This window comes from Numida meleagris, chromosome 4, assembly GCF_002078875.1.
Source record: "Numida meleagris isolate 19003 breed g44 Domestic line chromosome 4, NumMel1.0, whole genome shotgun sequence".
Lineage (NCBI taxonomy): Eukaryota > Metazoa > Chordata > Aves > Galliformes > Numididae > Numida > Numida meleagris.
In genome coordinates, this window is record NC_034412.1 from 1,570,706 (window position 1) to 1,592,664 (window position 21,959).

The 21,959-nt window shown below is 44.7% G+C and overlaps 2 protein-coding genes across 4 annotated transcripts; one reads left to right on the forward strand and one right to left on the reverse strand.

Moving 5' to 3' along the window:
- Positions 232-19,266, forward strand: GFM1 (G elongation factor mitochondrial 1). 3 transcript variants are annotated; one of them, XM_021393651.1, is made up of 18 exons: positions 232-319; positions 564-716; positions 1,305-1,437; positions 1,657-1,861; positions 2,577-2,693; positions 3,259-3,409; positions 6,363-6,517; positions 6,949-7,033; positions 7,405-7,542; positions 8,148-8,249; positions 8,877-8,933; positions 9,325-9,462; positions 10,018-10,100; positions 15,436-15,598; positions 16,645-16,789; positions 17,470-17,630; positions 18,031-18,084; positions 18,835-19,266. In XM_021393651.1, the coding sequence occupies exons 1-18, from the start codon at positions 275-277 to the stop codon at positions 18,964-18,966; spliced, it is 2,217 nt and encodes a 738-aa protein (XP_021249326.1). In that variant the 5' UTR covers positions 232-274; the 3' UTR covers positions 18,967-19,266. The 3 variants fall into 3 exon arrangements, with proteins under 3 accessions (XP_021249326.1, XP_021249328.1, XP_021249327.1); XM_021393653.1 differs by having other exon boundaries at positions 315-424; positions 564-802; XM_021393652.1 differs by having other exon boundaries at positions 316-424.
- Positions 9,731-14,704, reverse strand: LXN (latexin). The gene is made up of 6 exons (XM_021393667.1): positions 14,470-14,704; positions 13,618-13,680; positions 13,081-13,255; positions 12,367-12,503; positions 10,844-10,906; positions 9,731-10,434 (listed from the first exon to the last, which is right to left on the reverse strand). The coding sequence occupies exons 1-6, from the start codon at positions 14,599-14,601 to the stop codon at positions 10,339-10,341; spliced, it is 666 nt and encodes a 221-aa protein (XP_021249342.1). The 5' UTR covers positions 14,602-14,704; the 3' UTR covers positions 9,731-10,338.

Consider the following 21,959-nt stretch of genomic DNA (forward strand, 5'->3'; position numbering starts at 1 on the left):
AACGAGTGGGCTCCCCCGGTTCTGCCCGCTGTGCCCCCGCGCTCGGTACTGCAGACGTTGTGCTTTGTAAAACCCGCTGCGGTGCCCCGCACTCTGCGCTCGGTCCCTTCATGCCCCGTCCTTTGGGCTCCGTCCCCCAGCGCCCACGACGCCGCGCGCGCCATGCTCCCTCCCGCGCTCCCCATTGGCGCGATGCGGCGCTTCCGGCCCGGCCCCGCATGCGCGGTGACCCCGGAAGCGGCGGCCCGACCTTGCGGGGCGGCAGTGAGCGGCCATGCTGCGGGCGGTGCGAGCGGCGCGGGGCCGCGGGCAGCGGCAGGTAGCGGGCGGTACCGAGCGTGAGGCGGGGAGGGGCTCCTCAGGCGCGGCGGGCCGGGAGGGCGGAGCCCGCCCGCCCGCGGGGGCGTCCTGAAGGCTCGCTGAGGTGGGCGGGAGGAGTCCCTGGGCGAACGGGGAGCGAGAGAAGGGGAAGGCCGGGCGGGGGCTTGTGGGGGTGGGTGGTAGAAGGGGTGCGGGCCGGGAGCGGGGCAGGGCTCCGCAGCGAACCGGCTTTCCCCGCTCAGTTCCTCCTCAATGCCTGCCGGCGCTGCTCCACGGCCGTCCTTCCCAACGAGCGGATCCGCAACATCGGCATCTCGGCCCACATCGACTCGGGGAAGACCACGCTGACGGAGCGCGTCCTCTTCTACACGGGCCGGATCGCGCAGATGCACGAGGTGGGCGCGGGTCACTGGGACCCCTGTGCTGCTTGCTGTGCGAGGAGTGGCGGAGTGTCCTTTGTGCAGACACACAAACCCACTGGGTGCGTTCCCGCTGTGGTAGGGGATTGGGCTGGGGATGCCCTGGGGTCCCTTCCACCCTTAGTTCTTTGGTAAAACACCGTGGGAGGTGCGTGCTGCTGCTGATTCAGCCATAGGCGGCTGTAAGAAAGTGAGAGAATCCAGGGATGTATTCCAAGTCCCAGGTATGTTAGCTTATGAAGTTCACAGCGAAGCGTAATTGTCTGCCAGTTGCTGGTGACTTCTTTTGGGACTGATCCTTAGGGGAGCAAAGGACATTAAAGTATAGAATAAGAGAATCATTCGGGTTAGGAAAGACCTTTGGAACCATCTAGTTCCACCATCAGAGTAGGCAATGCTACAAAGAAATCACATTTGTTTGCATTTCAGGAGTTAAAAGTGCTTCTCTGATGTCTCCTTTTCATCGCTGCCTGAAAGGTGACACTATACGAAGCATCACTTACAGAGAACTCTCAGTAAACCCTCTGGGACTAAAGCTCTGTTTTTTTTCCCTTTTTATCTAAGGTGAAAGGTAAGGATGGAGTCGGGGCTGTTATGGATTCGATGGAGCTGGAACGACAGCGTGGAATCACCATTCAGTCTGCGGCCACGTACACCATGTGGAAGGACACCAACATCAACATCATAGACACGCCAGGTAGCAGCAGCTCTGACACTGTAAGGCTGCCATTCCTTTGTGCATAAGGGGAACGTGGTGCCCTCGTTGTGCTCCTTAGGGGCTGACGTTGGGCTGCTGTGGTGTGTTCCTTATGGCTGGAGATGGATTGCGTTGGGTGTTGTCTGCAGCTGTGAGGAAACATTACTTTTTATCACCTATGAATAACTTTTTTTTTTTTGTTTTCTTATGCTTACTTAGGGCACGTGGACTTCACCATTGAAGTGGAGAGATCTCTGAGGGTTCTCGATGGAGCTATTCTGGTTCTCTGTGCTGTTGGAGGAGTTCAGTGCCAGACCATAACTGTGAACAGGCAAATGAAACGTTACAATGTGCCCTTCTTAACGTTCATCAATAAGCTGGACAGAATGGGCTCCAGTCCATCAAGAGCAGTACAACAGTTGAGGTATTTCTCACTTTAGCTTACCTCTTCGATAATTCTGAGCAGTTCATATAGCAGATTAATACTGAGAATATTGAAAAACATTCTCTTTGGAGTTTGTAGGTGCATTTTGGGAGATAATGCATGATGTCAGGTTAAATCTTACTCTTACCTATGACAACTCTCCCTTTTGTCAAGGAAAAGGGAGCGAAACAGCAGTTAGTGTCAGTCCAGACTTACTGTGTCTGAGAGCTGGCTTTTTCATGTTTATTTTGATGCTGGAACTGTATGTGGAACCACTTCAAAACCGGCCTTTTGGTTTTTCCTAGATGCTGGTAGCAGATACGCTGTAGTTCAGAGCAGGGCCGTGACTCAAGGTTGAGCAGTTTCTGGTTCACATACCTGGAACCCTGCCTGCCCCTTCTGTGCCCTCTTCCTGTGCCTAATTTCATCTGTGAGATACTTATGATAGTAGGCAGTAAGGGAGAAGGAACTCCCATCATCAAGTAATTAATCTGCAAGTAGGTTGCTCTGCCTTTTACTTCCCATGGAAGTTTCTCACACTCTGTTGGGATCTAGAAGTCTGGCAGTCACTCAGGTTAAAATGCAAATAGGCATTTTTCATCAGAAGAAAGCACGATGCTGTAGGGTAGGAATAGGCTGTCACTCAGAAAACATCTGGAGCACACATATGGAAATGACTTTTTTTTTCTTTATCTGTGTTTGCTCGCTTTTTTAGGTCCAAGTTAAAACACAATGCAGCTTTTGTCCAGATTCCAATTGGGCTGGAAGGAAACTTTAAAGGAGTCATAGATCTAATAGAAGAAAGAGCTATATATTTTGATGGCGCGCTTGGGTAAGGTTTGAAACTTGTGTATTTCTTCTACTGATGCTACTGTGCATGGGTAATGGCACCTTCCACCAAGGGAAGCCATAGCTTCCCCTCAGAGATGAAGCAGCCTGCTGTTGGGAAGGCGAGGGATGCAGCTTGTGGTAGGGCTGAGGTGTGGCCTCTCAGCTCTCCAGCACAGTGATTGTGCAGTCAGGTTTAGGGAGTGGCAGCTGCAGCAGGAATCGTTCTCTGGCTGCGGTGGGTGCTGGCAGTGCTCCTGGGAGACCTGCTTCATAGTGGGAACCGATAGCGTGCATTTGGCGTGAGCTTACTGGGGTGATGATAAATAAGGCGTGGGTGCAGCTGAGCAGGTTACCCTGCATCCTCACAGCCATGAGTGGGAAGAACCCTTACCTGCTGAAGCATCAGAAACAGCAATTTGATATTCTTGCGTACCTTTTTTTTTTTTTTATATATCCACATCAGCAGTGAATTTTTCCTGGTCAGGCTGGTGGTCACGATGTCTAATGATTGGAAGGCTGATGCACGTGGTACTCCTTTAGAGCCCTTGTGTTATTTGTGTGTTTAGGCAGACGGTTCGATACGATGAAATTCCAGCTGAGTTTAGAGCTGAGGCTGCAGAGCGGCGCTCGGAACTGATTGAATGCGTTGCTAATTCAGATGATCGCCTTGGGGAGCTGTTTTTGGAAGAAAAGATTCCTACGGTTGCTGATATAAAGGTAACTTTACGTATTTCTTCTTAATATGGTGCCGTTCTTTCTCTCTCTACTGAAAATGTCTTTTGAAGAGATTCTTTTTGCTTGAGTTCTGCAGAACGTGTCACCTCCTACAGGTGGATTCCCCATTGAGGATCCATTTCAGAGTCGGTTTCTGATTGGAAAATCGAGTCTGGATGGGATTGCAGTCCCTCCTCCAAGGACGTTAGGTGACCGTGCTGTTAGCTTTAGTCGGGACAGGCGGTCAGTGCTGGGAGTGCGAGGTAGCCCGAGGACACTCACCTTACAGCAGTGCTCTTCTAGCTGGCCTTGACCATTGAGCCCCGTGCAGCAGGTGCATAAGTCAAGTCAGTACTGTGCAGCTGTTGGCATACAGTGAGCTGTTGGGCTTTGTGTTGTGACAGCTGGCAGCGTAAGGCAGGGCTGTCTGCTTTGTAGGCATGACTCCAACTTGGTTGTTTTTTCCCCTTTTAGCTGCTTTATGGCCATACAGGGCTGTGAGGCCAGGGAGCTGTGCCCAGGGAGCTGTGCCCCATCCCTGAAGGTGCTCAGGGCCAGGTTGGATGGGGCTGTGGGCGGCCTGAGCTGGTGGGGGCAGCCAGCCCACAGCTAAGGGGTTGGAAGTAGATCATTTTAAGGTCTCTTCCAACCCACGCCGTTCTGTGATTCTGTATAGATTCCTTGCTCTTGGTGCAAGTATTTTGTGAGGTATGGTTTGCTATTTGCCACCGTCTCTTGCTACTGTTGGAAGTTAACTCGAGCAATAATCTTCCAATGTCTGCTGTTAATAGTAATTATTCCCTCAAAGACTGAAACTGCCACAAGGGACCAGTTGCTTCATGTGATAAATTAAAAACGGGGGGAAAAAGCAATGTCTGAGGAGTCTGTTCTGGTGGGAGAAGCGTTACGGGCAGGCTGCATTTTCTAGGAGCTGCTGTTGAAGTTTAAGCCGGTTTCTGTCAGCAGTGTTGTGTGGAGCCTCACTGGGGGTGAAGTCTGCCTGGCACGGCACTTGCCACCTCCTTTTGCTTCTCTTTGCTTGCAGCTGAGCCCTTCAGTTGGGAGCTGAAGCCAAGCTGAGGCCTAAGCGTTGCATGCGGGAGCTATTTCTGTGCGTGCAGCCAGCTGGGCTCAAGTCAGCTCATGCTCTAAACAGAGCTTTGACGTTGAGGTCCTCTTATGAGCGTTTGGCTCCTTAGCAATGCCTGGGTGCCTTTGTGTGGCACTCGCTTTTCCTGGTAAGGTCTGCACTGCTCGCTTTCCTGGAAGCTGCACACTCGATCTGTTGGGATACGGGCACTGGCAGCTGCTCAAAGCTGATGGGCATTGCAAGTCCCCCCGAGGTTTGCTTCTCTGAATCTTCACAGCCCCAAAACTTTGATCACTTTTAAATTTGCTACAGATCTTGAGTTTGGGTTTTTTGGTTTTTTTTTTCTTTGTTTGCAAGTCCATATATTCCAACTTGAGACAAGGAAGTGCAAGGCTTTTTTTTTTTTCCCCCCCCAGAAATACAAAGAAAAATGTAGCTCTTATTGATAGAACTGAGCATTTAGCTGTTCCAGTAGTTAAATACTGTTTTACGAGGCCTGAGCTGTTCAAAGCAGCCCTTCTCTCTTAGATAAAGGCAGAGACAGAAGAGCAGTTCTAGAGCCCTGTGGGGATTTCTCTTCCACCTGGAGAGGGAATAGTACAGATGTGAATGCTGATTACTGGGAGAGGTGAGAGCCTCCTAGCAGCAAGCTACTTTTGATAGCTCCCGCTGAGAGGAGAATCTGTTGCAAAAATGAATTTGTCTATTCAGTGTGCCTCTCCTTCCCACTTCAGAAAGCAAATTAATTACAGCTATGATGGCTGTAGCATTGGGTTAATTTTTACTGGTATGTCCCTGAAGATGGATTTTCTTTCAGTGGCGAGCAGCCAAGTCTCCAGTGGAAATGTCTTTTCACGGAAATGATGCTAAGTATCGCTCCTAGCCATCACAGCCCGAGCATATGATGCTTGCTGAAGATCATCTGCCTCAACACGACTTGATTTGCTGCTGTCCATAATGCTACACTCAAGGATCAGTTTTGCTGATGTAGGATTTTTTTCCTTGTATTATTTTTGTGAATTCATTAAACCAACAAGCTTGAGGACAACACCTCCTTCTCTAACTGAAAAAGAATATTCTTCCCCTAGAACAATTTGCTCTGTCCAAGATCTTATTTTGTGTTATGTTTTTCTTTGTCAGGCTCTGGTAGTCCAGATTGCTCTCTCTGTTAATTATAAAGATAGTTTATTCTTCTCTCTTAAGGTGCTCTAAATTAAACTCACAGATTAGGTGACGTGATTAAGGAGAATACATTTCTTTTAGCTTATTCGAGAAGACTGGAGCTGCTTTCAGTTGGAGAGCCTCAGTAGACACAGGGAGATGGCATCCTCTAGTGGTAGGGAGAGCTGAGGCTGAGGTAGCAGTCTGTCTTGGCTTTAGTCACTGATTTGGAAGGAGGGTGGCAGAGTTAGCTTCTGCCCACCTTCCTAAAGGTTTGCAGAAGACAGCTGTGATAATTGTCGTGGAAGCTGCTGGTGCTCTCCAACGTCATGTGGTGCTTGGGTGAAAGGCATTGAGCAAAAGCACAAGGCTGTGCCTGCTGGGGTATCCTGGAAGGATCCCCAAGGCAGTCACAACCTCAGCAGCTCTGCAGATGAATGTACATAGATTCTTCTGTTGTGATGTTAAAGCTGTCTTCATCAGAACACGATGGTTCACTGAGCTTATCCGAATATCCCCCAAAAACCTAAATTTCTCTTGCAAAAAATCTCACGTGTTCCTAGAAAGAGCAAGTTGTCCTGGGAGGCTTGTGTGTGAGGGCTTGTCCAGGAGGCTGTGAAGCCAGCAAAGACGGAGGAGCTCTGGGATGCTGTGTGGCTGGTCCTGAAGCTGTCACAGGACAGTAATGTTTTGATATTTTTCCAGCTTGCCATCAGAAGAGCAACACTGAAGAAGTCCTTTACCCCAGTGCTTGTGGGAAGCGCTTTGAAGAACAAAGGAGTGCAGCCGTTGCTGGATGCTGTCCTAGAATACCTCCCAAACCCTTCAGAGGTGGAGAACTATGCTATTCTTAACCAGGGGTAAGTGCCTTGGTGAGTGCATGGCGAGGTCTTGGGGATCAGGTACTACGCAGTAGGAAACTTCAGTAACAAAATACATGGCCATTTACCATTTGCATGATGCAATTATAATTCTGTACCTCATCCCAATGCTAAGAAAGCTCACTTCTCGTTTGAGAAGTTTTGGCTGTTTATACTTCTCATATACATTTGATAAGTGCTAGTGGTAAATGTCATAGTTCAGACCTCCTTTTAGGGATCTGCTGCAGTTTTACTGAGATTCTTTTCTAAGCACATGACAGCTACATATGTGAGCATCTTCTGAGTCTCTATTATAAACCTGGGAAACTGAGAGCCCATGCCACTTCCCAGGGCAACTCATGGTTAGAGGAAACTGGCATGTTTTCTTTGTAACAGAAACTCACTTTCCATCCCTTTGGTTTTTTTAATAGAGATTCTGAGGACAAGGCTAAGTTCCTGTTGAACTCTGCTCGAGACAACTCGCAACCTTTTGTAGGCCTTGCTTTTAAGCTGGAGGTGAGCTTTTTAATGTTTTACTCTAATACAGCAAATACAGTAGAGAAGCAGAGCATTTCCTCTAAGAATTGTTACAGCAGTTCAGATTTTCGTCTCGAAAGTGACTGGCCAAATTGGAGCTAATATATGCCTCTGTCATGAAGGCTTAGGACTCGTAAAACTGGTGAAGTAAAGAAAATTGCCAGTAAGTGTCAGGTTCATTTCCAGAGCCAGGTGAAAGCTGAGACTATGTTAAACTACGCTTCACATACATGTTTGGTGTATAAATTCAAGGCAGTCATTTGCTCAGTCGGTTCAGGTCATGCTTCGAACAGGAACTGGCTTGACTCCAAGGAGGATTTTGTCTGATTTGTAATGACTTTTGATTTCAGGCTGGCCGTTTTGGGCAGTTAACTTATATTCGAGTTTATCAGGGGATGCTGAAGAAATCAGATTATATTTATAACACGAGGACTGGGAAGAGAGTGCGTGTGCAAAGACTTGTCCGTATGCATTCAGACAACATGGAGGTGAGTGAGAGCTGCAGTCCAGGCACACGGGTTGCATTTTGAGTCACCCTTACTCAACTGGCTTCTCACTTTTCAGGTATGTTGTGATATGTCAAATTTCAGCTTCTGTTGTTAAGTAGAACTCTACAAGAAACTAAAATGATCTTCAGAGTATTATTTCCACTGAAGGGGAAGAGTCTTTGCACAATAGGTATTATAAAAAGGCTTTGAGATGATAACTGAAGCAAGATGGCTGTGGTATGGCCGTGTTCTGCACTCATGGGAGAGAGGAAACAGGATTGGCAAAACATGCAGTGATGTTTCCTTTCATGTGATGATTTAATATCATTCTTAAACTGAAAATTGATTCTCAAACTGCTGCAAATGCTACCCTTTCCTGTTGAAAATTTCCTTATAGCTGGGTCAAGACCACCTGTAAAATATTAGGTTGTTTGCTTTTCATCCCTGCTCTAGAGCTGAGGTATCCTCTTTGGGCATTTGCCTTGAAGAAAAAGGAGCTTAACTTTAAACACAGTATTTATATCTCTGCTTAACACCAAATACAGTTTGTAATATACTGTCATCTCTTCCAGTGTTCTCTAAATAGTACGCTTTTCTTTCTTAAGGATGTAAATGAGGTTTATGCAGGAGACATATGTGCATTGTTTGGAATCGACTGTGCCAGTGGGGATACGTTCACGGATAAAACCAGCACTGACATTTCCATGGTAAGTGTGCCTTCTCATTTGTGTGCCTCATTGTGTGCTGGAGTTTACCAGGATTTTGTTGTAAAAATTTTTAAGAGTTTGTCCAGTTTACACAACCTCAGGAAGCCTGTATGTGTATAAGTATGGTATATGCAGGAGATACACATCCATTTGCTACACTTGACATCAATATTGTAGTTCAGGGTTAGCGTGGAAGCATTACTGCACTGTCTGCTGACCATGGGCTACTGAATGCTGAGTGAATGTTGTTACCCCAGAACTGCTGAACTATGTGTCTGTGTACCTATTTGCATATATCACTTTTATTTTTGTGTACATTTACAAAATCTGGTGGGAAGCAGATTTTTCTAAGCAGTGCGAAACCCAGACAGAGATCAACTTGCATCTTGGTTGGTACTGGAAATATTACGGTTGGCAGGATGGGATATGTTAAATAGCAGCCCTCTAATAACCCTGGGGAGAATTACACAGTTCTGGTGCACTGGCACTGTATGAGATACAAGTGTGATAAGAACAGCAGTCATCTGCTTGTGATCCAGAATTCTTGTGACCAATAATTTTTGGAGAAGTTACATTGCCAGGTACAGCAAAACTTGACTGTATGGTCTCTTCCTTTACGACCTGCAGGAATCAATACACATCCCTGATCCTGTCATTTCAGTAGCTATGAAGCCTTCCAACAAGGTAGGAGCCTGTGGACCAACCTTTTTCTGACTGAAATACCTTTTCCTGCTGCGTTTATTGCTTTGTGTTGGTTAGCAGGGAAATGCAGGATCTGTAGACTAGATGAGCATTGTTCTAAAATACTGTGTTGAGAGTACCTAAGAATATATTCACGTGTTATCTGAACAGTGTGTTAGGTGGTACTAGGTAACTCTAGAGAAGACGTGTGTCTTTGGTCTGGGTTTATCACGGACTTGAAGTAACTGGGGAAATAAATGCAGCTGTAAATGTATGACTGCTGCAGAAAATGACCTCGTGAGAGTAGAAGTGACAACTGACGGGAAAATTGGAGGCTTGTTAGTCTTCTGGATGTTGAATTAATGTTTCCTTTGTATCTGTAACTGATTTTTAGAATGACTTCGATAAATTTTCAAAAGGCTTGAGCCGCTTTACAAGGGAAGATCCCACTTTTAGAGTGCACTTCGATGATGAAAGCAAAGAGACCATTGTTTCTGGAATGGGAGAACTGCACTTGGAAATCTATTCCCAGGTAATTTGGAAAACGGAATCTGTAGACTCTGCTTGTGACTGTTCTGCCAACCAAGACTTCTTCCTTTCTGGCTAAAACGTGTTGCTGTACAAAAAATCTATCTGCAGGGGGCTGATGGATGCCAGTGTTTAGGCCTGGTTTTGTAATTGGGTGCCTCAGGTGTCATCAAGTTTACGAAATCCTTTGGAGGTGCACAACTCATTGTTTTTTATTTTAGCCTCATAAAGTAGATGCATTTGGAATGTTGAAAGAATGAGGAAAAGATGGGTTTTGTTTTGGAAAACTTTAATAAAATAATTAGGTGGTTTCCTTTTCCTGTATCTAAAGCTACAGCCCCTATGCAAGAATGACTGCAGAATGACAGCACATTATCTTTAACATTGCTTTCTTGAAGGAGAGAAAACAAAAACTCCAGAAAAACCCAATTCAGTCCAACCTCAACCCCAAAAAAATGGTTAACCTTGATCAAGTTTCTCATTCCGAAAAGATCTGTAATAAAGTTATTGCTGAAGTATAGCAACAACTCCATGTTTCATTCCACTTTCTTTTCTGCAGCGGATGGAACGAGAATATGGCTGCCCTTGCACCATGGGAAAGCCAAAAGTTGCCTTTAGAGAGAACATCTCCGCACCTGTGCAGTAAGTATTCTTTCTAGCAGCAGAGCTTTTTCTAATCTGTTTTGGTGCCAGATTTGCTTGCGTGGTAGAGAGAGCACCTATTTGATTATCAGATCAAAGCACAGCATACAGGAAACAAAGCTTCTTTGAGTAAGGACTCTTCCTACATTGATTGTGTTCACCAAATTAACTTGTATGCCCCTCCTGCAATGCTTATGGTAGCATCTGTGCTTTTTGCATTGCACTGTTGGATGCTCCATTAGACCAATGCATGTTCTGGCTGGCGGCTGTTCTGTGTTACTTCAACGTGATGCTGCGGATGCCAGAGAACTGTCATTTGCCAGGGAATAATCTCCTGTGGGTAGAAAGTAAAAATGTAGGAAGTGGGAAGGTATTTCCTTTGAACAGTACTGAACTGCAGCTTCTTCCCTTTATGACTGACCAGTTTGGTGATACTATCTCCCAAGAAGAGAGAGCTGTAAATGAGACTGGTATACTGAAGCTCTGCTGTTCACAAGAAGTGCTTGGAAATCAGCTGAAAATTAGGTCCTGATACAAACTAGAGAGCTGTTGTCTCCTGCTTGCCTAGGGACAGACACAGATAGTGCTGAGGCAGGTGGGTGATCGCTGCCCTCACCCATTTCAGCTGCTGTCCTCCAGGCACCAGATCTGTGAACACCTCCCAGCTTCGTGTCCAAGTTGGAAGTTATGCAGCCAGCAGTATAATAATAAGAAAACGTTTTTAGGATGAGGATTTTTTTTACCTGGGACACGTTTTCGTGAAGTAGAATCACGTAGTCAAATTCCAGGAATTCATCAGTTCTTTTCTGGAAAGATAAGATGAAAAGGGCTGAACTTGGGACTTTCCCGCATCTTAAAAGTAGCAAATGAGTTCACTTTGGGCTCTGAAAGTCTTTTCTGGAGACTTCTGATGTATTGAGTTTTCTAAACAGGAGATCCTCTTTCTCTGTTCTTTCTTACACACTCGGTTTCCTTGAGTTTAACGTTGCCTTTTGCTTTAGGAGTTACTCTTAATTCACAGTATATTTGTTCCCAATAGAATAGAGAAGAACTGAAAGAATCTCCAGAGTTGTATTAAATTAAGAATGAACATTTTTTCCCTGATAACACATTTTCTGGAAGCAAGTTGCCTGTTTTAGGTAAAAAGTCTTCAAGGCCTGTTGATGATGGCAGCTACTGACTCTGTTAATTGGAATACTGAGATGTCACGGTCATTTATTTGTGAGCTTAGCTGCTCAGGGTAAACACAGTGCTTGTGATCACTCGAAAAAACAGGGAAAATAGAAGATACTTTATCCTGAACTATTCTGTTCCCCTTCACTCTAGTATGTGTTTTCCTGAACTCAATTTCCTTACCAGAATCTCATCAAGCCAATATAAACCTAGAAGAATTGCTCTAATTTACTAAACTTTAAAGATCAGGTAGAAAGCTAACTCTGAAGTGTTGTAGAAATGGATAAATGAGTCATTAAAAAAAAAATTGGAGAGCAACTCTGTGGTACAGATATTTCAGCTAAAAATTAATGTTAAAATATTTCCTTCTCCCATAGTCAGAACTAACATTACTATGGGTAAGTTTGGGAATAATGAAGTAAAAAAAAGTTAATGTTAAGACTGGAATTAAATCAGTATTTTCTTTCTTGATTAGCATTTTGAGGTGAACTGCCAAACGGATGGAAACGGGAATACTGCAGACAAAAAGCAGTGTAGATTGTATTTTATTGAGGTTGAGATGGCAGCCATTGCTATTTGTCTAGACTTGAGTATTGCAGAGATGTCAAGCAGTGTTATGGTGACTGATTGCTAGATCATGATGTAAATCAAGAGATGAAGGAGAATATTCCAAGACATGTTATGCAGGTGCAAGAATACTGTCAGCTCAGCCTACGTTATAAATGGAAGGCAGGAAAGCAATATAAAACTGTAATCAAAGGGATGACCCTTAAGTGGAAAAGTCAATTTTTCTAACTAAGCATAGAATACTGCTCTTGCAAAGAGACAGTTTCTATAAGCGAAATTTATGAGGAGAAGGAATGATCTACATAAACACCCAAGGCATCAGTGAAAGCGTTCACGGCTTGCTGGAGGAAAGGGGTACGTGGAACAAAAAGCTGAAGCACTGGCTTTAAAATGAACCAGACCATGAAGTTCAGATGCAGTTGAGATTTCTTAATTAAGAACTTTGCCTCGGCTGTAGGTTGGTACATGCCACAATTGTTTAGCTCCTAAACATTATGCTTCTTGCAGTGTGTTGATGGTAACTCACCACTTGCTTCACGTGTTTGATCTGGGCAAGGTGGAATTTAGTATTCTCAGTGGAGTTCTGCCATATCACATAGCCAGAGGCAGCCCAGGCGAGCGCTCTGATGGGCTCCATTTCTGGGGACACATTGCCATGGCTGTCTGAGAAAGAAAACAAATACACGGTAAGCGAGATGCACCGAGTCACAGGCATTGGTAGGATCTTACAGCGTAGTAGAGGGGGTCTGGTGCTAAAACTTGGGGGATCTGGTTGATGTTCCTTGCTGTGTCACAAACCTTCTATTAGCATCTTGGAATAGCTGCTATCTCACTCCTGTGGCTGCTTCCCCTCCCACTTCTTCCCCTTAACACATGTTCTGTGAAGTCTTCATTGGGGTATCTAATGTACAACAGTAGGAGCAGTCAGGCAGCACGGCGATGACAAAGAGTAAAAGAAGTGAGGGAGGGTTTTCGAGTCACGTGCAAATTATGCATCAGTCCTGGATTTCAGAGCTGACGAATGATTTTGGCAATGTTGTGACTGACATACCACTTAGCATAAGAGAAAACGAAGAGGCATGTATTCAGAGCAGGGCCAGCAGCCTGATCTCCCTCGGTCCTGCCTCGTATACTGCGGGCTCCCATAGGATCGTGGACCTCCACCAATTCAGTTCAGTTTTGTTTCTGGCCGCGGAACGCATTCTCTCACTTCTTTCTTGCCCAGGTCCCTTTTTAGTACCTGGTATGTTCTCTGCCTCGAGCTCTTTTTTCAGGCTCTTGATTCGATTGTAGAACACGTTATCTGCTTCGTCTGTGTTCTTGAGTTCTCCTTTGATTGTAAATTGCACATCTGGAGCACTGTTTTTGTTGCCCAGATGATACAGAACCTCAGCAGTGCAGTTAACAGTACTGTCCTGTTACAGAGTTAATTAGATGTATTAATATTCGATTAAATACATGTGTAATATTGGTAATTTAAACCTCTAAAATGTATTTTTTTCCCCTCACTGTGGCCCATAGACATATGTGATTATTTAAAACCAGGCTATGTTCATAGCACCTCTGTGAATGTATTTTAAAGGCAGTTTTCCTTTCACAAAGATCTAAAACGCCATGTTTGGGGTGCAGAGTGTTACTTGTGCTCTTCAGTTGGAGTCATAGATGCACGTAACTCCAATTTGAAACTGAAGGATGTTGATATCTCCTTATCATGTTACACATCAGTAGTGTCAACTTCTGCCCATAGAATGCATTAATGAAGTAAAGCTGAACTCACTTTGTCAAATATGTCTTCTAACACGAATTCCAGGTTATATTTGTGCCCGATACCATCAATGTCCTAAGGAGGGAGAACAGTAAGAATCTTTATTTTGTAAAATGCTGAATTACTTGGCATCTTGGAGAAGATTCTCGTTACTGTAAGGCAGACTCCAACAGCGTCACTCTGCGTCACACACAGAGCTGAGCTTCTCTTTGTTTTCTTCCTGCTGAAAGATTGCTCATTTGCTGCACACCTGGTGGAACGCCCAGTTAGTACCTCCTCGTTCCTCTCTATTCTGGCATATTGCTTAATTGCCATATGTGGGCTCCCAGGATCATGGAATCCTTAGAGTTGGAAGGGACTTTTAAAGGTCATCTAGTCCGACTCCCCTGCAGTGCTCAGGGACACCACAGCTGGATCAGGTTGCCCAGGGCCTGATGCAGCCTCGCCCTGACAGTCTGCAGGATCCAGCACATCTCTGGGCAACCTGTGGCAGTGCCTCACCAGCTGCACTGTGAAAGACTTTTCCCTTCTATCTAATCTCAATCTACCCTCTTTCAGCTTGAAGCCACTTCCCCTTGTTCTGTGACCGCAGACCCTGCTGAAGAGTCTGTGTGATACTGTGCGCTGCTCGGTCACACTCAGGCAGAGGCTCACTTGGGCTCCGTATCCTGACTTCAGTTTGCTCTTCATTAAGTTGTTTTCTGCCTTTTTCCAGGATTGGATATCTACTGCAATGAGGCAAGCAGGTTATCATTGCTGTAAGCCATCTACTAGCAGGCTTAAGGGCAAAGCAGGAGCAGTTCCGGAGTGCAGGGCCGCAGTGCTCCTCGGCGGCCTTTCCCCCTCCCCGCGGGCAGCCCTTACCTCCCTGCGGGCACGGCGCACGTTCCGCAGCACCAAGCCGTGCCCAGGGCTCCCGTGGCGGTGGCTGATGTAGGCCGCGGCCAGCATCGCCGCCCGCCTGGCAGAGCTGTGGGCTGGCGACAGCTCCTCCATGGCGCGGGGAAGGCTGTGGCCTAGGAGGGCGGTGGGGCCAGGTGCTGGCAGCAGGAAGCGGGCCGACAGCTCCCGCCCGCTGGGGTTGGGCTGGGGAGGAGCAGAGCCGGGGCCGTCCTCCTCCTCCTCTTCTGCCCACCCCCCTCCTCCTCCTGGTCTGACGGAGTGAGCTGTAAAGCTGTAAGGTCATTTCTTCCTCGTGGAGGAAATTCGGGGTCAGCCGCTCAGTGCGGCTCTGCGCATCCCCCCCCTCACAGCCTCGGAGCACAGCGCCCTGCCAGCCAGCTGGCCTGGGGGGTTAAATAGTTCAAAGGGACCTAACATCCATCAGGTGTCATTAATAATGATACGTTTTTTTTCCCCTAATCACCCTTGTCCAGTGTGCGTATCAGAGTGCTTTGCGGGAGGGAGCTGGAGGCATGTGTGGAAATAATGTCCAATCTTGCACAAGCACCCAAACCTGAAGGCAGTCAGGATATGAGGACTGCACTGATGGGGCTGTGGGTGCCCCTGTGCATTGCAGGGAGTAGGACTGGTGGCCATTAAGGGTCCCTTCCAACTCAAACCGTTCTGTGATTCTCGTGTTGCTGAGTGATTGTTCTTTGAGAGACCAAATCATCCCTGTCTTTAGGCTCCAGCTTGCAGGATGGACTGTCGTATTGGTCCTGCCTTGAGCATCTGGATGCTCTCAGCTGTTGTTTCGGTCGTTCATACAACATTAAGCCAAGTAAAATAAAATGCAGAATGGGAGCTTTTTCCTTTTAAAGACATGGTTAGAGAGCGTGGTTGGTGTAATGAATAACGTCATGTGGGGTTTTGTCTGTTTGTTCTTAGGTTTGAATACACACACAAGAAGCAGACTGGTGGAGCAGGGCAGTATGGCAAAGTTATAGGATTCCTCGAGCCCCTGGATCCCGAGGACTACACGAAAATAGAATTTGAAGACAGAACCATTGGCACAAATATTCCAAAGCAGTTTGTGCCTGCTGTTGAAAAGGTACAAAGCCATTTGTGTGTGATATAAGAAATACTGATTCTTGTTTTTTTTTTCCTTGCTGTTCTGTTAACGTTTGCTTCTGTCCTGCCCCAGGCAAGAAGACTTTCTCCATTACTTCAGAGGAAGCTGAATCAAATTTCCATTTTTTTGCGTAATATCTCACATTCCTAGCTTTTCCACTTAATTTAGAACCCGCTGTTTGTTTTCTTTGGTAGCGTGTGCTTGCTCTGTTTCCATAGCAGCACCTCAGTAAAAAAGGCAGGCTTTCCTTTCGGACAGTGAAACAAACCTCCTTCTGATGAGCCTGCTTTTTAATTTCCATTTTCTGCTTTTAATTCTAGCGAGGTAATTCTCATCCCTGATTCTGAATTATGTATTTTTTTTGGTGGTTTCTCTGAGACCGGATACATAGGAAACTGCAATTTAATTTGATGCATGAGTTGTCTAATAGTCTGTCTCTTTTACCACTTATGTGTGCTTCCTCTGTGTTTTTCTGTGTAACCATGTAATTTATCACTTACAACTGTTAAGTAATAAGTTTGTGTATCCATCTTAACATGATCATTGCATTCCTTAATCAAATTGAAAGAATTCCTTCGTTATTCCGTGATGCAACACTTAAAAGATTTTTGCTGAGTCTTGGAAAAAACACACAGTCTGAGAAGAAGTATTCTGAGAAGAATCTTACTCTTCAATCAAATAGTTAAAGCATTCCTTCAGTTTTTGATTGTACAGTCCCTTAACAAAGAAAATCCTGAGTACATTCCAGTTGGTTGCATGATTTCTCTTTTAAGGTGGCACAAAATTAAGGTACCAACGAATGACAGGAAAAAGTTTTCAGACATTTTGGAGTAAAAAGTTTTCCCCACTCCGTTATGTTTTTTCATCTTCTTAACAAGCAAGAAAGTCCATTGGCTAGTTATGGGAGTGCTGCTGGAGATTGTGAAAGGGTTTTTGTGGTCGTTCTGGGTGGATTTTTTTTTTTATTATTTTTTTAAGCTTAATTTCAATCTGCAAAGTGCTAATTTTGAGGCGTTGTTCGACAGGGGTTCCGAGATGCATGTGAAAAAGGTCCAGTGTCAGGGCACAGGATATCTGGAGTCCGATTCGTCTTAGAAGACGGTGCACATCACATGGTGGACTCCAATGAATTCTCTTTCATCAGAGCAGGAGAAGGAGCCCTAAAGCAAGGTATAAAACTGAGTAATCTGAATGTGTAGTCCTACTGGCTTCTTTGTTGATGGGGCAAATTTAATAACCTTTTTCTTTAGATTACCTGGTGTATCTATACATACATTTGAGGTTTGACTGGTTCTGTAGAAAAGAGTGCATGCTAGAACTTATAAAACTTCATAAGAAGGCAGGGTAACCCTTAGAGTTATCAGAAGGAAATCCTTCTTCCTGGATTAAAGAGATACCAACAGCTTCGTCTTTATATAGGTAACTACAAAACAGAGCAACCACTTTGTGCCTGCCAGCATTGCCATCTCTGGAATGGAAGGTAGGGGGGCTAGAATTCCAAATAGTCAGTAATGTTCTCCCTACTCGTTTAAGAAGCATTCAGCATTAACTGTAAAACAATTCTTTGTTATGCAAAGGGGCATGTTGAGTGAGACCGGGCTCGTTCCTTAGTTTCTATAACTGCACGTGAATGTAGCTGGAGGTTGATTTATGCAGTCTTGCAAAACACAGCTTCACGATTCTGCTCACTTTGGTTGTCATGGGAAACGTGGTGTGTAAGTGGTCACTCCCGGCCTCATCACTGAGGCGGGTTTGGGAGGCTTCTTGCAAGGCCACGTTTAAAATCGTGTAATGTCCATGGTATTGGTAGACTGATGTAAGAGTATATTTAATTACTTCCTTTCCTCCAGCTATGGAAAACGCTACTGTGCGTCTGCTTGAGCCCATCATGGCCGTGGAGGTGATGGCACCCACTGAGTTCCAAGGGGCGGTGATAGCTGGAATTAATCGCCGTCACGGAGTGATCACGGGGCAGGATGGCACTGAAGGTTACTTTACTCTCTATGCGGAGGTGTGTGCTGTTCCCTGGCCCCTCTCTCTTTTCTTCTGTGTTGCCTTTTGACTCTGTTACTGTTTGCCTGGTTGGCTGCGGTTTTAAATGTTTCTCAAGTTATTCAGTGGACAGGCATGAATTTTCCATTTGCGGAAGCAGTGTTAGTAAACCTGTTATAAATCTGTTCTGCTCTGGAGAAGCCAACTTATTAACCTAGGACCATATGGTGGCAGAGGAAGGAACACGGCTTTGTTGAGGCTGGCTGGCTGTGCTGCCTTGGAGTGAAATCTGCGCAGCAGTATTGATGCACAGAGTGTCAGGGGAGTTTACCGACTGACTTTTTATACCATAATTGAGATTAATTGAGTGATAACCAAAAGTAGATGGAAAAATATCCTATGCTATGCTTTGATTTTAGGTGCCACTGAATGATATGTTTGGATATGCCACTGAGCTGCGGTCTTGCACAGAGGTAAGTATTCTCAGTACTTTTTGCTAGAAGATACTCACTTCTGTAAATCAAATGTGCTAATTTGCATCATCATTAGCGTAGTATACGCAGCAGTAAAAGTGATAAAAATCACAATACAATTAATGAAAATAACCTTAAAGTAATTTCTGTTACTTTAACTGATTTTTTATTAACGTAGCTATCGCTGACCTCATGGTGGACAAAAAATTCTTGCATACTTTGGAGAGAGAAGAGATTCAGAGTTGCAAATAATAGAAAGTGATAGAGAATTGGTAGAGGTATTACATGCAGAGTCTGGAAAAGTGTAGACATGCTCCTTAAGTTACTGATTTCTGCAAGTAGGTGAGACTTCTGACAGCAGCACTCCTGTTAATAAATTCCCTTTTTAACAACATATACCCTTACAGTTACATGTTCATTGAACACATTTGAACCAGTTGAGGTTGTTTTCTTTGTGTGTTAATGAAAATTTTCTGCTCTACCTATAGTGACATGCAAACACCTGTATTCTCTGAGCATTCAAATGGAGCTTTATTACTGCAGGCAATCTTGTAATCTCATATCAAAAAACAATGTTCAGATGCTGTTTATTTTTGTGTCTCTATCTACATGCCTCAGTACACAGTGTTTGTATGCTTCATTGTAAGTTATTTCTGCAGGTGAGGTCACAGATTGGGGGATGGCCTTACAGCTAAGTAAGGTTCCTTGCTTAGCACCCTAACTTTGACTATTCTTGTTCCAACTCTCCAGGGAAAGGGTGAATATACAATGGAATACAGTAAGTATCATCCGTGTTTGCCCAGTACTCAAGAAGAAATAATTAACAAATACCTCGAAGCAACGGGACGGCTTCCTGCAAAAAAGGGCAAAGCTAAAAGCTGACTCTGTTCCTCTTGAGTACACGGAACGGTTTTCCCAATCTTCTGGAAGAGCTTGGTTGCTCAGACCATACAAGCAGTTAAGCCTGGCTGGAAGGTGCAGGCTGCACTGGGACTCGGACTTACAGTTTCATCCTGATATCCTCCCTTCGTGGTGTTGTCAGTAGTCACTGGGAGATGACAGCTGAATTTGTCAGATGTAAATGCTTCTCGTTGATGAAATACAGAAATGTTATAACGCTGATAAGAATTCGTCTTGACATTTGTCTTCATCCATTTGTATTAAAATAATTTTATTTTTTTACTTGATAAATGATTATTTTGTAAGTAGGCTAGTTACTATTTCTCTGAAAGTTTGAGGACTTTAATTTAGGAGAGTAAATACAAGCTCTGGGCACACATGGGGGATGAATCGTCACGCGGTGCTGAGTATTTTTCATGCCAGTGCTCCAAGCACAGATCCTTTTGCTCCTGCAGTTCACTGGCAGCATGCAGCCCACGGAATGAATGTTTCCTCCTCATTCTTCAAAAACAACAGCGAGAGTCTGCGAAGCTGTGATGAAGTGGACAAGGCCATCTGTCTGTGGGGTTAGCTTATCAGTTGGCTTATCTGGTTAATACTCGTGGTTCAAGGCATTTGAAAAGAGTTGTCAGGAACGTCCATAGAAGTTAACTCTCTTCAAAACTAGGAGCAGTAGGATTTTATTGTACGTTCTTACCTTCTTGGCACTTACTGAGAAAACGAACCAAGGGATTCCTTTATTTTTTAGAACCCCGGAGTCAGGAGAGCATGCTGCTGCTGCTGCTGCTTAGCTTGGGAATCAGCTGGATAGATCTTTCTTACTCGTACAGGAGAGCTCAGACAAGGATGTGACAATTAGGTGAGAAAGAGAAGGTATAATCATCAATTTTCATTTGATTATTACCAGATCCGCTCTGGATTTTGGTTGCATGCTCTCTTTTCCTGACCTACTCAGTTTAGCAGTATTTTTGCAGATTTCCAGTAAACAGAGGAGGAAGTTCCAGTTCAAAACCGACTGCATTCCTGGCACAGGATCGTGGTTGATGTTTACCACGTGCAGATAGTACTGCAGTGGCTGGGCTTCTTTTCTTCAGCATTCACAGAAATGCAGTGGAAATTACTTATTTGAAACTTGGAATGAGTACAGTGTCAGAGATTTGTCAGGGGCATGTAAATGGTAACGAAATGCAGGTACAATGTTGTATCGAAGGATGTTGTTGCTTTGGGCCACATCTTTCATGATTCCCTCACATCCGTAGCTTTTATTCTTGTGAAAATGTTCAGCTGGAACTAGTTTCAAGAAAAAGCCCTGCGGGTTCTCCGACATTTGGAGAGTTTTAAAAATAAGCGAATACTGCAGCTCGTTCGTCAAAATTCAAGGATGCCTTATGTATGCGGTGTGAATGCAATGCAAAGAGAGATGGGGTGGTTCTTCTTGTTAGTTATATTTACGTTATGCTTTTACGTTGTGCTTGTTAGAGGCCAGCCACGATGTGGATTCTTGGCTAATTGGTTCTGCCAGATGTGTGCTGGCTCTCCATGAATGGAACATAGATGATCAGACCACGAGCAGCACGCTGAGGCGCAGCAGGGTGTACTGGGCTTAAATGCACGGGAGAAAAGTCAACTGGTTGGGGACGTGGTGGATGGCTGGGGACAGTGGATGCAAGGAAGGAAAAAACGTGAGCAAGAGCTTTGTGTGTGTGTGTGTGTGTGTGTGATTTTGACTTAGTTGAGCTCTTCCTAGCAGCAAAAATGGAAGAGAACGATTCGTCTTGCCTTGCCTGTGTGCAGCCTCTTACAAGCACAGTGCTACCCTATGTTGGTTTTTCTTATCACGAAGAATTCACTGTGAACCAGTCTGAGCCTCAGCTCAGATGATGATTGCATTGATTTAACCAAGAATTTTGCTTGAGTAGAAACTTCCCGTTTCGGCTTCTGATTGATTGAATGAAGTCTTGGCCCTAAAGAGGTTGGTGGGAATTTTGCCTTTGAATTCCAGCAGTGTTGCTACTTGTCTAGAAGTTACTATTCTGCAGTTGCTTAACTCCCCTAAGTTTGCATTGCCTGAATGGAGTCGAAGTGACACTGGTCTGGAAGTACCTGATCTTCTGTTCTAGCTATGGAGAGCCGTGGCAAAAATGAAGTAAGGAAACCAAACCTGTAGTTAAATGCATTGCTGAAATAGAGCCTCCGTGTGCAAAATCTGCGCTTGTTTTAATTCTAAAAAAATATTTTCATCACCTGTCTTCAACTGAAGAAATGTTGCCACTAAAAGCTCTAATTTCATACTTTTGATGATGAGAAACGCTTTCCCAGCACAAAAGAAAACACAAGTTTTGTGTTTTCTTGAGAAAGAAAACACAAAAGGATTTTACATAGTTTACAAGTATGTAAAATACTGCTTCACTGAATTTATTGTAATGCCTGTTAGGTGCTGATATAGGAAGCTGCAGTCAGTAAAATTGTATCAGTCTCTAATAAACTTGTGTAAAATGCCTAAATCTGGGAGGTTATCAGATCACCCAGCCTAAATAGCCCGCAGCTAAACCTTCGTGTTAAATACCCAACTCCTGGTTGCTGATTGCAGGCCTCTGATAGCACAGTGTACCACAAATTGTAGAATAGCTACCCCAGGAGGCAGAGATCATTGCCTGTTTTCCTAAGTAAGGTTTTCTGATTTATATGGAGTTAATTTAGCCTGGCAGAAATTCTTTGTTAATGGGGGAGGGGGAAAATGACAAATGCAAAATAGTTTGACACAATTTTGGAGAACAGAAGCAGGACGGTGCATCTGCCGTAAACACAAATGGAGAATTTGTGTTTAGGGTGCATACAAGACATGGCAGTCACTAATATTAGAGCTGTTTGGATATTCTGGCGCAGGCTGTTCCCCTTCCAAGTTCTTTAGTGCCTTCGTGTCTTCACTGCTCAGTTCATTTTTGTTTGAGGCAATAGCAGGAACTGTGTCTGTC